The 14,218-nt window shown below is 36.9% G+C and overlaps 4 protein-coding genes across 5 annotated transcripts in view; 1 reads left to right on the forward strand and 3 right to left on the reverse strand.

The window, feature by feature from the left end:
* Positions 1-4,389, forward strand: part of LOC101303843 (MADS-box protein SOC1-like) — a 6,194-nt gene extending 1,805 nt beyond the window's left edge. For both annotated transcript variants that reach the window (XM_004306825.1, XM_004306826.1), the window contains 6 exons: positions 2,392-2,479; positions 2,717-2,778; positions 2,886-2,985; positions 3,199-3,240; positions 3,656-3,697; positions 3,899-4,389. In XM_004306825.1, the coding sequence (XP_004306873.1) occupies positions 2,392-2,479; positions 2,717-2,778; positions 2,886-2,985; positions 3,199-3,240; positions 3,656-3,697; positions 3,899-4,030 (466 nt within the window). In that variant the 3' untranslated portion in view covers positions 4,031-4,389. The remainder of the gene's footprint in view (positions 1-2,391; positions 2,480-2,716; positions 2,779-2,885; positions 2,986-3,198; positions 3,241-3,655; positions 3,698-3,898) is intronic.
* Positions 4,390-4,795: 406 nt separating this feature from the next.
* On the reverse strand, positions 4,796-7,760 carry LOC101304321 (putative fructokinase-5-like). The gene is made up of 7 exons (XM_004306827.1): positions 7,602-7,760; positions 6,658-6,872; positions 5,850-6,062; positions 5,581-5,778; positions 5,342-5,482; positions 5,103-5,219; positions 4,796-4,930 (listed from the first exon to the last, which is right to left on the reverse strand). The coding sequence occupies exons 1-7, from the start codon at positions 7,681-7,683 to the stop codon at positions 4,796-4,798; spliced, it is 1,101 nt and encodes a 366-aa protein (XP_004306875.1). The 5' UTR covers positions 7,684-7,760.
* A 961-nt stretch (positions 7,761-8,721) lies between these two features.
* LOC101304613 lies at positions 8,722-10,402 on the reverse strand. Its single transcript, XM_004306828.1, has 4 exons — positions 10,304-10,402; positions 9,737-9,894; positions 9,451-9,590; positions 8,722-9,011 (listed from the first exon to the last, which is right to left on the reverse strand). The coding sequence occupies exons 2-4, from the start codon at positions 9,775-9,777 to the stop codon at positions 8,818-8,820; spliced, it is 375 nt and encodes a 124-aa protein (XP_004306876.1). The 5' UTR covers positions 9,778-9,894; positions 10,304-10,402; the 3' UTR covers positions 8,722-8,817.
* On the reverse strand, positions 9,837-13,671 carry LOC101310651 (probable disease resistance protein At4g27220-like). Its single transcript, XM_004308373.1, has 4 exons — positions 13,106-13,671; positions 11,812-13,005; positions 10,394-11,701; positions 9,837-9,894 (listed from the first exon to the last, which is right to left on the reverse strand). The coding sequence occupies exons 1-4, from the start codon at positions 13,669-13,671 to the stop codon at positions 9,837-9,839; spliced, it is 3,126 nt and encodes a 1,041-aa protein (XP_004308421.1).
* Between the last annotated feature and the right edge of the window lie 547 nt (positions 13,672-14,218).

Consider the following 14,218-nt stretch of genomic DNA (forward strand, 5'->3'; position numbering starts at 1 on the left):
ACAAAAATAAGTTTATGAAAGTCAATACCTTGTGTTATTTGATTTTGAAGAGATTTGTGTTCTTTCATAAAAGGAATGAAATTATAATTAAAATATGTAGGTGTAATGATTAATATATTCAAATATATATGAATAATATAAAAAAGGTTATTTTAGAAATTTGAATGGAGGTCTAGTGAGCAAATACTTGTATTTAAAAGTAAAATAGAGGTGTGAAAAACATGAGAGGTACACTGAGCAAATTCGGAGGTCCCAATAGCCGCACTCTTGTACTTGTAGCAAATTTTAATAATTTTTCGTTTTAATTATAAGAGTGCCCAAAGTTTTTGAAGAAAGAGTTTTAGGAATATATATTGGGGAGTGAAATTTGCACTCCTCATTTTACAATCCACACTCCCTCTTTCTTTTTTTAGTTAAAGTTTTCACAAAAAGACAAAACACATGTGAGTAAAGACAAAATTAAAGTTACTATAAGAGGAAAGAAGTGTGAATTGTAAAGAAAAGAGTGCAAATTTTAATCCCTATAAATATTTCATTGCTAGAAACGTACAATGTAAGCAACAAAAATGCATGTTTTACGGTAAGAGAAATGTTTCTCCCATTTTTTCTTGAACTTTGAACTACACACCTTTTCACAAGGGATATATGACTTAATTGATTAATAGCATCATTTTCCAAAGGATATTGAGAGCCTAGTAAATGTTTAGCTAAGAGCTAGCTGTAAAAACTTGAAATTTTACATTTCACGCTTAAAAAACGTACAATACACATTAATTTTTGAAAGGGAAAATACTTAAGAGCACAAAAATTTATACCAAATCTATATCCCAAATGATGTGGCACTGCCATATTCCTTCAAAGGATTTCAATATTTGGAAGGAAAATTTCATTATTGTTATGTCATTATGTACAAATTTCCAAAAAGAGTTTTCTTCTCTTGGGTAAAACTCCAATCTAACAACAGTTTCACTTTTGGTGTTGCTCATAGATCCTAATTGTAAAAGTTACTCCCGTTTCATGATTAATTAGAGATTCGTTCCAAGTCTAATTGGAGTTGGAGTTCTTCACTTCTTCAAACCTGAGGGACCTTGTTCATGAACATCAAATATTCATACATACATAATATAGTGACAATTCCAATTAGATTTGGTACCTAAAATTCATGAGATAAGCTAGGATTCATGGAAGTGTTAGCTTTAGGTGAGAGATCGAGTTGAGCATAGAAACCAACCCATGGTACCCAAAAAGAAAACCCATGGTAGATTGATCTCGAATCAATTTGAAGGTAATATATACAGACATAAATCCACCTATAAAGAGTAAAAGAAATGCAACAACATAATGACATGATTCTTCAAACGCATTAGAATTAAAATATGAGATGTTTATAGAGACCATGGTTGGGAGTCTCTCCTATAAACTTTCTCTATGAAGGGGAAGTTTGGATGGTGGACGAAAGCTTTGATTGGGAATGAAGGGTTTTTTTTTTTTGGTTAATATTTATGGTTGTTCTCTTTCCTTATTTTTATTTTATTTTTTATCTTGTTTCCTAATAAAATAATTCAAGAAATTATTCCTTTAAAATAGTCAAAATCCATGTCACTAATTTTGATAAACAAAAGCCATGTCCATCTCTTGGCAGTGGTTTTAATATCAAGGATCTAGGGCCGCTGTACTATTTTCTTGGTCTGCAAGTTCATCAATTCCCTCATGGGGTTCACCTCAATCAGGTTAAATATGCTCATGATCTTCTCTCTAAGCATGACTTGTTGCTTAGTAAGCCTGTCAGTACCCCTATGTCTGCTAAAGATACCCTCACAGTCACTAACCCCACAGAGTTCGGGCCCTTGTAGGTGCTTTACAGTACCTCACAATCACTAGACCAAATATCGCCTTTGTAGTCAATTCTGTTTCTCAGTCTTGTTGCTATGAAACGCATATTGCGTTATGTGAAAGGAACTATTGGTCATGGTCTCTACTTTGCTCCTCAGCGTCAGCCTGTACATCTGTCTATAAGCCTATAAGCCTATAACGACATATCAATGCTATTATTTGTATTTACTGTTTTCCATGCATATAATCTAGAATAGTTAGTATATATGTGTACAATTGTAATATTGTGAATCAATGAAAAATATATTCAACATTCTTTGTTATCATGGTGAAATCATAAAACTTTCACAGATTGTATTTATGGATATATAATTGCATCTCTCTCTCTTCCAACTCTCCCTCTCCACCGTTTTGGATGACAGATGCGATATCTTGTTCAAGTTTGGTTATATATGGTTGCTGAATAGTTGTATACTTCATGATCATATATAATTTGTTTTTTCCTAACAAGCAAGTTATGTTGACTACACTAATATATTTTTTATTTTTTAAATTCAGCATGCAGGAAACTATAGAACGTTATGAGAAACATACAAGAGACAACCAAGCCAATAACAAAGTTGCTATCAGTGAACAAAATGTGCAGGTTATGCCTCTTTTTTGTAAGACAATCCAAAGCTAGAAAGTGATCGAAATTATAATTGAGGAACAATTGGAGCCAAATTTGATCACGAATAAAAATATATGGCATTTCATGTAATTTGTATCGATATATATCTGACCTCATATGTTACCACCCATGACCTTTCTCCAATACATGTTCTACACAATTGATGCCATTCTTGTCTCAGTTTTTTGATGAGTTAACATTTGAAAATGGCAGCAGCTCAAGCATGAAGCAACTAGCATGATGAAGCAGATAGAGCATCTTGAAGTTTCGAAACGGTTCGCTACCTTGTCTGAGACTTTTCTAATCTTAGAAAATAGTCATACTCTGGCTTTTCTTTGGTTCACAAAAGCATCTTTTGAACTTGCAATTGCAAATGGCTCAGGAAACTATTGGGAGAGAGTCTAGGACTATGCACCATTGAAGAACTGCAAGAAGTAGAGCAACAGTTGGAGAGGAGTGTGAACACCATTCGAGCAAGGAAGGTTTGTATCACTGAAAAAAGAAAACCACATTAATTTGTAGCATTTGTCTACTAATTTATCTCAAAAAGTATGAACTGCGAATACTGTCAGAGCTGTTATTTTTGTCTCTAGGGATCTAATAAAATTAAGCAACAATAGGTACTGACAGTAACCGTTCCTCATCTTCATTAAATGGATATTTAACACGCTCTATTTTTCTTGTCAATACTCCAGGCACAGGTTTTCAAGGAACAGATTGAGCAACTGAAAGAAAAGGTAAACTTCTACACTAATAATTTTATTTTACAGGCGCTCGATCTTATTTAGGCTCACCAGAATCTGTTTAGTATATGTGAGAACAGCTTACTTGTTAGAAATATATGAGGTTTATGAGTAAAAGAAATTGCCACATCAACTGCTAAACACGAATTTAAGGAACAAAATTGATTAGTATAGCAATACTGCTAGCCAGAAAATTCCACGAACTAGAAGGAATGAAAACCTAGACATCACCTAAGTAGACAGAAATGGGTACTGCAGCACTTGTTATATTTGATTGACCTTTCAAAGGTTGCAATATTGCATGAAAGATGCCGTTTAGTATATGTAGTACTGAATTCCAGTAAGAGTTGTGCTTGTTTTAGCTAGACTCATCTTGTTTTCTCTTTTCTTTTTTTTTCAACGACTTCAGGAAAGAATCCTCACAGCTGAAAATGAGAGGCTAACTGAGAAGGTAAAATCTTTTTTTTTTCCCCTATTATCAGCATCGTTCATCTTGTCATTATTGTTTATGGTATTTGTGATCACTGGCTTACCACATGTGAATGAGGGGTAATTGCCTCTCCTCTTTTTATCATGAAAATGTAATTGTGTCTAAGTTAAGTATTCTACAACAGCATAAACATTTCAAAAGGTGTTTATTTTCTTTGTACAGTGTGATGCTTTGCAACAGAGGCAACCAGTAATCGAGCAGAGAGAGCACTTAGCCTACAATGAAAGTAGTACGAGTTCAGATGTTGAGACTGAATTGTTCATTGGACTGCCAGAAAGGAGATCGAAGCACTAGCTTTCCCCCTTGTCAGAGAACTGCTCTTGTTAATACTCTATCCAAGCCAAGGCTGATCAGCAGAAACATAAAATGCTTTGTCTGTTGCAGATTGTTATGTGATTCTGTATTACATTCTTGCTCCACTGTTTTATAGAGCATTCCAAGGTATTAAGACTATAGTTTTATTCTAATTAGTTGTGATTTTGTATGACTAAAAAATATACTATTGCACTGCTTCTTCAACGTGTGTCTCAAGTTCAATTGAAATTTCAACGAACTTGTATAACTTGTATACGATTGGCTTAAATGGTCATGAGTTAATTATGACCCTGTATCTTTGGGATCTCATTGTTCATTTAAAGTATATTCTTCCCAGCAAGAATTCTCTTCTTATTTTGTGAAATGTTCATAGGGTAGACTTATGATTTCAAAGGGCATGCTCTCTTTGTCAAGAGAACATCTGAACATTTATGGATATGAGCAATGTTCGTTTTATCGTATTATCATACACTAGTTCAGATGTGATATCTAAATTTAACTTGAAAGTTCACTTGTTTACTTGCAAGTTCAAATTGAATGACGATTCAATTTTTACTATCAAATAGATCATATATATGTTGAACAGATTGCATCTGGCTACGCCCACATGAAAAGAACACAATGTGGGATTGTTGAAAAACAAAAGCAAACACACCCAGATTGTGGTTTCTTAAGTTAGGAAATCCCAGATGATTTCTTCTTCTCTTCCTTGAAAATAAAAAGAAGATGTGGTCCTATATTTCATCATGCCGAGGTTTGGCTAAGAACTTTGGGGACAGCTTCTTTTGTGGGTAGTGCAGGAATGGCTCCTTTCTTTTCCACAGTGAGAGCACCACAAGCATTGGCAAATTTGAGGGCCTCAGTCAGCTGTTTTTCATTCTGTATCAATAGATAAAATTAGGTTAATTTCCTTGATAAACACGACACGAACATCCCAAAACCTTTTTCTAGTCAGCCTTATACAACTAGTACACAAAAGAAAGGAGTTGCAACCCTAGTGGTTAAGAGCATTCCAGCACAATGTCAGTTGGTAAAAGAAGGAAGTGTATACCTTGAACAACTCAGGGTCTGAAGCCAAACTGTTGAGTACAGAGCCAACAAAAGAGTCACCAGCACCAGTTGTATCAACACAGTCAGCTTTGATTCCTGCAACCTTACCCTTGAACTCCTGCTCATGAACAGTCAAAATAGGAATCAACATATTTACTGCTGATAAGAAACAATGAGAAAGATAAAATCCAGTTAACTATACTGGTAAATGTATAAGTGAGCATCAAAATGAAATTTAACCTTTGTGTAGTATCTGCAGCCAGCTGGCCCTTCGGTCACTAACAGAAGCTTCAGATTGGAGTGATAAAGCTTGTTCATGACCAGCTCATCATCATAAGGATCGTCACCTCCAGTCAAAAATGTAATTTCCTCCTCACTTACCTGCAGGTTGCATATATTCCCCATATTTTGATTATTATTTTGTTACTCCGGATAGAAAATTACAACATAATGTTTTCAAGAATGGATGTGTCATGTACCTTAATAATGTCAGCTAGGTTCCAAATGCTCATAATGCCCTTCCGAGCAGCCTCTGCAGAAGGCCAGAGTGGCAATCTCAAGTTCGGGTCGTAAGAGAGTATACAACCAGCCTGCTTAGCAATGTCCATCGCGGCGAGATGAGCTGATCTACAAGGTTCCTCAATCAGACTAATCGAACCATAGTGAAATATACTTGCCTGCATTTATCAAAGAGACATAAACGTTAATGGTACTGTTTGGGGGTGATTTATCAAGCAGAATCTTTTACCTTCTTGATTAGGTCCACATTTAGTTCATTCTTAGTGAGAAGCATATCAGCACTTGGGTTGCGATAGAACATAAATTCGCGTTCTCCATCACTTCTGAGTGTAACAAAGGCCAATGCAGTCCTTGCATTTTCGTCAAAACACATGCCAGAATTGTCCACAATGTTTTCCTTCAGAATATTTGACAGCATGTATCCAAACTCATCTGCACCAACCTGAGATCAAAAAAGAAAATTGTAGAACCTTATTGGTTGAAAAACGAAGGCAAAACAATACTCATCAATCTAAGTGCAGAAAGCTATATAAGATCAAGATAGATACTAAGAAGACTCGCACGTAGATGCTTAATTATCCGAGTATACCGCTGTAGATAGAAATTTGAGCTCCAAAATTTGCTATATAGATCGAGCTCAAGATATTTTGTAAGAACATCATGCAAGGATATGTATGTGTTCCTAGTGTGAGACACTGAGACTTTATTCTCCAACGTTGTAGTTGTTGCGGATTAGTCCACATTAATAACATGAAGAATGTTCAAGTGAGTAATGATTTAACATGTTATATTGTCAGACTGTCAATCTGGACCTTACTCCACCTTCTCTGTGAGAAAAGTTACCCCTCACTTTTTTTAAGCTCAACATAATGATGAGAACGAAAGCAGAAATTGTATTAACAATAGGTGCATAGAAAAGCACCGACCTTACTCCACCTTCTCTGAGAGAAAAGTTACCCCCCACTTGGTTAAGCTCAACATAATGATGAGAACGAAAGCAGAAATTGTATTAACAATAGGTGTGCATAGAAAAGCACCTTGCCCATAAAAGCTGCTGAGCCCCCTAATCTTGATATTCCAACTGCAACATTAGCAGGAGCTCCACCAGCAGCTTTCTTGAAACCTTCTGCATCAGCAAGAGAAACTCCGGCCGTCATCGGGACAAAATCAATCAACATTTCTCCAAAGCAAACGACCAATGTCGACTTCTCTGGGGCATCCTTTTTCCTAGGAGATGATGTTTTGATCGAATCTACGATGGACCAATTGTTTAAGATTAATGATAGGAGTACCAAAACAACAGCAAGATACTGATACCAATACTAATATCAAATTTTCAAATTTTGATGCATGAAGCTTGTCCAAAATCATATCAAAGAAGCAATTTAGGCTCAAGAATCAAACATTGAATTTTACTTTCTTAGCATTGGAGGGGATCAAACTTTCTACTTTCACATTCCTAATGCACTTCCCAAACCTCCCTCATGCCTTGGGCTATTCAAATCTCAAGGGATAGTACAGTCACATTTTCCATCTCAAGAATCAACAAACAAGTGACAATGTATGCATTTTGGTTTGCACTAACTTTAGAAAACTAACTACAAACAAAGAGAATGTCGGTGGCCCGCGCTTTGATTTCAGCTGATAACAGATTAGAATTCCATTGTTCTCGTTATTACCTCAAATCATAAGAAATAGATGCAAAAACAAACCAGTTGAAGTTTATATCTTTCATGTCAATTTGATACTTGAAGATCACCATATCTTGTGGCTCAAGGAACAGGTAACATATCAAAGTTTGAACTAAAACTAATCAAAACTAACAGTAAAATTTTCATCTGTATCTAATCATACCTCAAGCTTATAAAACTGATTCTAACCAAGCAAATTCCAACCAATTTAATCACATCATTTTTCCTCAAGAATTAACCAAAAAGGGGGATCAAATTCAACAAATTATAGTGTAGTTGATTGTTAATACCGGTCAGGGAGGGCAGTCTATTTAACTTGGTGTGACCGGCCTTTCGGGATCTCCTGGGGAAGCAACCACAACTCATCGGCATCTTTTCTTGGATTTCAAGCTTTGGTGAAACTAACTGAGTGATAGTTGTGTGTTTTTGATGATGACCAAACGTTGAAAAAAAATATATGAAAAACCCAAAAAACGTTGGCTTCTTACAAAAACCACAACTTAATTAGTTTCAGGAGCCTGATAAACAAAATCAAACTACATTAATCATATGAAGCCCAGAATCTTTTAAAGTCTGAAGTGCATTTCATATATTCTACCTCCCTGGCCTATAATTAGAATATCTCATTATATCCAACCACATCCTCATTGCATAGCTAAATTTGAGCTAGAACAGCAAACGTTTTTGGCTGGCCATTTTGGAAGTGGTTGCTTCATCTATGAAATCATAGATTGTTTGCTATATTTTGAGACACAATCTCATCTATTTTTTCTTCTTCTAATAGTATTCAACTATTCATCTTGTGTTTTTGGATGTTCCTATTATAAATAGGCGAGGAATGTCTTGAAAAAGTCTTTCACAAACTTGCATCCGTAGGTTATCAAACTCTTGAATAGCTAATGTCTCTATCCATTTTCTCACTGTCCACCACCTCTTAATAATGCTATGTGATCCACATTTTATTATTGGGCGACTTTAACAAAAATATAGGATAGGTAATGGATCTCATCCAACATTAGAATTACACTCCTTCCTCCTCGATTGTTATCCAAAGTCACATATGCTACGTACTTTTTATGTAAATTTACCTATCAGAACATATTGAACTATCAGAGGCTCAGACCTACAAACACCTCACTCGCATTGTTTGTAAAGATCAAATCTTGAGCAAGATTTGATTGTGTGTGATTTTAGGAACTCTAAAGCCAATCTAAAAGAAAATATTGATAATGGTAACTAATAATAATCTAAAGCCCAACCAACGTTAAGCCCAAGGCTAATGTCAGTCCAATACTTAAAGGAACAAACAGTCGGGCCTTGAATACGAATGCAAATCCTTAAATATCAGTGGGCCGGAGCTCCATAGAAAAAAAAAAAACAAAACAAAACAAAACAAAACATATCAGAATTATGTCTTGCCACAATTGGCATTCAAGCATGGTGCTCAATTTATACATCTTGATCTTGTCATCCATATTTTCAAGTATGTAAATATTCTGGACAGCATTATGCAGTTTCCAAATCCTGATATAAAGTATTTTGTTTATTTATATTAAAGAGTACTGAATTGAAGCTAGCTAGAGTACAAGCTATAGCTATAGTGTGCTCAAAGCACCCATCCCTGGATGAAGTTGGTGTCGGCAGCCATGGCCATGGTCTTTGGAACATCTGCGGATTCAGCAGCCACAAGTGTGTGGTACCTGCTCAAACAATATTACTATACGAATTAGTACATTTGGCTTTCACCAATTTCTTAGTTTGGAAACAATACCAGCTAGATTGCATTTTAAACATTGTTTCTGAACTTGTAACTTCTAGCTGATCGGTGTTCTATTTATTGTGTTCATGACATAAGAGCACTGAAAATAATCATACAAAAGTAACACTACCGGTATATGTTTTCAGAGTTGGAAAAAAAAAGTTATGAATGCCAAAACACCATTTTTCCAATTTGCACCACAAGGGTCGAGATAGTTGGCTGAGAATTTTGAGAGATGGGTCAATATGAGGGGGTGTAGTTATATTTGTCACTAAAAACCCTTGTAATTGTTGATATGGTTCCCATTATGTATGCAATGTATCTGAATCAAGTGCATGACCTCTTTTAGCCTAAAAAGCAAGAGACAAACTAGTGTGTACCCGATTTGCAAGATGGGTTCGGGTGGGGGATCAATGTGACCGGCTTGTGAAGAATGCAAGTTGTTATTCTCAGCTGCCGCAGTATTATTAGAACTCCAGAAGTCTTGAATGGCTTTGAGATTGTCTCCCTCCTTCTGAAGCTGAAAATAAAGCATACGGAATCTATTACTCATAATCTCTACACTATAACTTGGTTCTTATTCTTAAGGGTGACTATTTGGCTAATAGCGAAAACTTGACCCTTATACTTCAGGGTGATCTGTTGGGCTAATAGCAGACAACATACTCGTCTTCTTCTTTGCCGGCATCAGCTCCTTGTGTGGTCATCTCCGCTGCCTCAGTAGTCTTTAAAGCACATTTTCTCTCTCATTAACGTTATATCTGATTCATGAACTTCTTGCTTCCAGTTGAGCAAAGTCATTGAGGGGATTGATATCTTTCAACCTAATAACCAATTGAAAATAAAGGATAATATAAGTCAAAACTGTAATGTGTCTCATATGATCGTTAACAATAAGTTGTTGATCTATCTGGAAAATATAAATAATCACTGACAGTATATATTTTACTTAAAGAGCTAGCTTATGTAAATAGCCTAATAGAGACACTCTAAAAAACTTGAGATAAATAACAAAGAGTGCATTTCAGTTTACATCTCTGAGGTTGGGGTGTAAATAGCCTAATAGAAACCCTCTAAATAAGTATAGATAAATAACAAAGAGTTAATTTCAGTTTACATCCCTGAGGTTGGGGACTTGGGGGGGTTGACATCATGTTAGTCCTCATATTTCCGATTTAATCAATAACACCCCTAAATATGACAAATCAAATAAGTTTATGACATAGACATTACCTGTAAATTATTTCATTATTGAGTTGGAATGGTTTCCTGCTACGGAAGTCGGAAAAAGAGACTGAAATTTGAGGGCAGTCCTTCACATACAGGTGTACCAATGAAGGACACTCGATATCAATAGCACTTTCACAGTACAACATTGGAAGTCTCCACAACGTCAAGTTCTTCAATTTTGGAAGAATGTTCTGCTTGGTACTTGCTTCAATTATTCTTTCCAAAAGAGGGCAAAAGACTATACAAATGTCTTCCAATTGAAAAAGATATTGAGCAGCATCATTGCTGAAGAGACTTCCCTGCAAATTGCACCGGAATAGTAACAAACTTTTAAGAGCTTGGAACATTGCAGGTGGAGCAGGTCCATTACATATGCTTCTTAGTGCAGCTAGACGATACAACTGCAGGTCACTCAATTTTGATGGTTCTGGCTCAAATAACCCTTCACATCCAAGCACATATAACATTTCAGGCACATCGTAACAAAATAGTTTTTCCAGATTTGGTAGTCTATGTAACAATTTTGATGGTAAAAGTACATTCCCCCAGTTAGAACAACGTGCTATCTTCAGCAACTTTAGATTGAACAGAGACCCCGGTAGTAATTTAGTAACACAAAAACCGCAATCCAGATAATCCAGATGCAACTCTTCTAGGTTCTTGAACACAGGTTCTTTTGGAATCCATGGTGTTGTCACTGTTGTGTTCATCATCTCTGGCGAACCCCTTACAGAGAGATACTTGAGTCTATGTAACCTCCCATGGTCATATTCTGAGAAAATGTCAATTAGCCCTTGGCACCAGAACAACTCTAGCTTATCTGCTCCGTTCATCACCACGTTCAAAAACCACCTCGGTAAGGTGCTCATGGTTCCATCAAGGGACAAGATTATTGAATTATGATCATGCGCACCAATATTCGATTTCCTAATCATGCTGCCGATAAGTAGACTAAACTCAACCCAATTTGGATTGAGTTTTTCATTTTTGGGGAGACAATCTACACTGGATAACCGAGCCTCCAAAACTCTTAAATTTGACAAGCTAGTTACCTCTTCAAAGCTAGCATTGGTTTCTTCTTCTTCTCCCTCAATTTTACTCCCCCATTCCTGAAATCCATCTGGAATGTACAGTTCTTCTAAGTTACTCAACTTTGATAGCACTCCTGATGGAATTGTGGAAATGTGTCCGCCAGTCAAATCCAACATCCTTAGACTGGTCAAATCTCCTATTTCTCTCAATAACTCATTCATAGGATACCTTCTCATACTAAGAATCTCAAGCTTCTCAAGTTTTCCGACAATTGAAATATCAATTATGTGCCGACAATTATTTAAAAGGAAAACTTGGAGGTTGGTTAACAGACTCAACGACTGGGGTAGTAATGAAATTCTAGTCCGACTAAGATCCAAGACCCTTAATTCTTCCAAACTTTGAAAAAAGTTCCCGGGATCTCTTCTAGGAAGCTACTATCTTCTAGTAACAAAATCTGGAGTTTTGGAATTACTAACCGTCCGGGTAGCTTGCGAATATAATTCTCCATTAGTGAGATTGCAGAGCAGTCTTCATGTAATCGAGGCCAATCCCTCAAACCATAGCCTGCTTTCACCAAAAATCCATCTACAGATTGCGCAATTTGAATGGCTGTATCCCGGATGACATCATGCATCTTTACAAATTGATGGTGTCCAGTATCCATAAGCAAGCTAGAATTTTTCAAGTAGTTGACTACTGAATTTGCGGTACCTCTGGCTTCTTCGATTGTGTTGGCATCTCGAAACAATCCTTTCCCTATGGCATACCTGAACAACTGTTCTATTTCGATGCTACTGTCTTCTGGGAATAAGCAGCAGAGCAAGAAACATGACTTGCACTCCTCATCTTTCAAGTAATCATAACTTAATTTTACACTTTCGGAAGCAACTCCCTTGTCGTCTGGGTTGGCATTTTGCGACTTCTCTAGTCGTCGGGCTGCTGTTTTCCATTCCACCAGTTCTTTGTCTCCAAGTGCCCTTGCAACTGCTATCAATGCAATTGGTAGACCCTTACACTCTCTCGCTACCTTCTTGGCTACATCCTCAAAATTGGTCGGTTCAAATGATCTTCCTGCATTTTTCACAAACAAGGCCCATGAATCTTCTTCTGACAGAACACTGAGGGTGATCTTTTCGTGGCTACCCATGACATGACATACGTTCCGTATCCTTGTGGTGAATATGACTTTGGAGCTGCAACTCTGAAGCATGTCATAGTTGGGAACCCCTATGCTTGCCAGTTCTACCCTCTCCCAAACGTCGTCCACGATTATGAGGAGCTTGTTTTTTCTCATTATTTCCTTATTCAATCTAGAAGCTCTTCCATCTTCTGAATCTTGCGTCAATGTGATGCCTAGACCATCTGCCAATGTTCCTTGAATTTTTCTCAAGTCAAGGGTTTGAGTCACCACAATCTTTATCACATGATTAAAAAGGCGTTGATTATGAGCTTCTTGACCAGCATGTTCCACCAAGGTCGTCTTTCCGACGCCTCCTATGCCATGAACAGCAATGACAGTGATCTTGTCATCTTTTAGCGCCTTCATAACCTTATCCATGGCTTGTCTTGTTGCTTCAAAGGCATGAAAATCTCCTGTGGACTGAATTGAAGCAGGCAGTACTTTACTGCAGACAAATTCCACAATGGCGTCTACAAGTTCTCTCTCAGCCCTACACAAGAATCAAGGATCAAATTGGTTATTTGTCTAAATAATAATAGAACGCAAAGCACACAATTACACGGTAGTTAAGATAGCCTGATGATGCTTACTTATAATTTTGTGTATGCCACCCAGAGAAATTGGCCACTTTGTTCAAAGCATCTCTCCACTGCTTCACCTTCTCTGTTTTATGTCGCCTGGATTTTTCATGCCTATTAAAAGCAGTTTCAAAGCTCTTCTTCTGATATCGTACATCAGTAGGATCGACATGATAAAAAAGTGGAAGAATTCTATTGTCTTGCATGCATTGACAAATCTTTGCAAGTTCCTCCAAACACCAAGTGGAAGCAGCATAGTTTTCTGAGAGAACAACAATAGCAAACCTTGATTGTTCGATTGCCGCTAGGAGAGTGGGAGAAATGGCATCTCCTACTTCAAGGTCTGAGTCATCCTTGAATGTTTTAACTCCTCTCGTATTATTCAATCGGTCATATAATTCAAAAACAATACCCTGTCGAGTGTCAGGACCCCTGAAACTCAAAAACACGTCATAACTCGACTGAGGAGTTGATGATGATGAAAAAGATGCAGATGCAGCTGAAGATGATTCAGCTGCCGATGTAAGAGATACAGAGTCAGCTGAGGAAGGAATAGATGCGGAGGTTGTTTGCCCCATTGAAAACCACAAACTACAAAGAGAGTGATTTCAGGGTCAGATCACCACAAGGAGATAGAGGTTCTAGGAATTCAGGGAAATAAATTGGTAACAGATAGAGGGAGAGACAGAGGTTGGAGAGGAGACTTTTCTGCAGATTTTTGACAAATTAGCATCGTTGATTTGCCCAGCTAATAACCAATATTACCATATCTCCACTTGTATTTTGCATCGTCATGCAGGTTTCATCTGGAGAGGCATTTGCTCTGTCAAATTGGAGTGAATTAAAATTCATATCAGTAAATTTTGGTAGTTTCAGGCTATTGGATTGCTGCTATGTGAACTCTTCATCCCATTTTTATTTTCAAAAATGAAAATACAGGCATGAAAACGTTACCAAACGCCACCAATATTCCCAATAAACTTAAACTGTATAACTGGAAATCCTAAGCCACTTGTTCTAGCATTCTTCTTGCACTCTTAACAATGTTGAACTAAACATATTTGGGAATATTGGAAATCCTAAGCATTCATCTTGGTTTACTGTATCCAAATACCCATTTGAGCC

This window comes from Fragaria vesca, linkage group LG7 (assembly GCF_000184155.1).
Source record: "Fragaria vesca subsp. vesca linkage group LG7, FraVesHawaii_1.0, whole genome shotgun sequence".
NCBI lineage: Eukaryota > Viridiplantae > Streptophyta > Magnoliopsida > Rosales > Rosaceae > Fragaria > Fragaria vesca.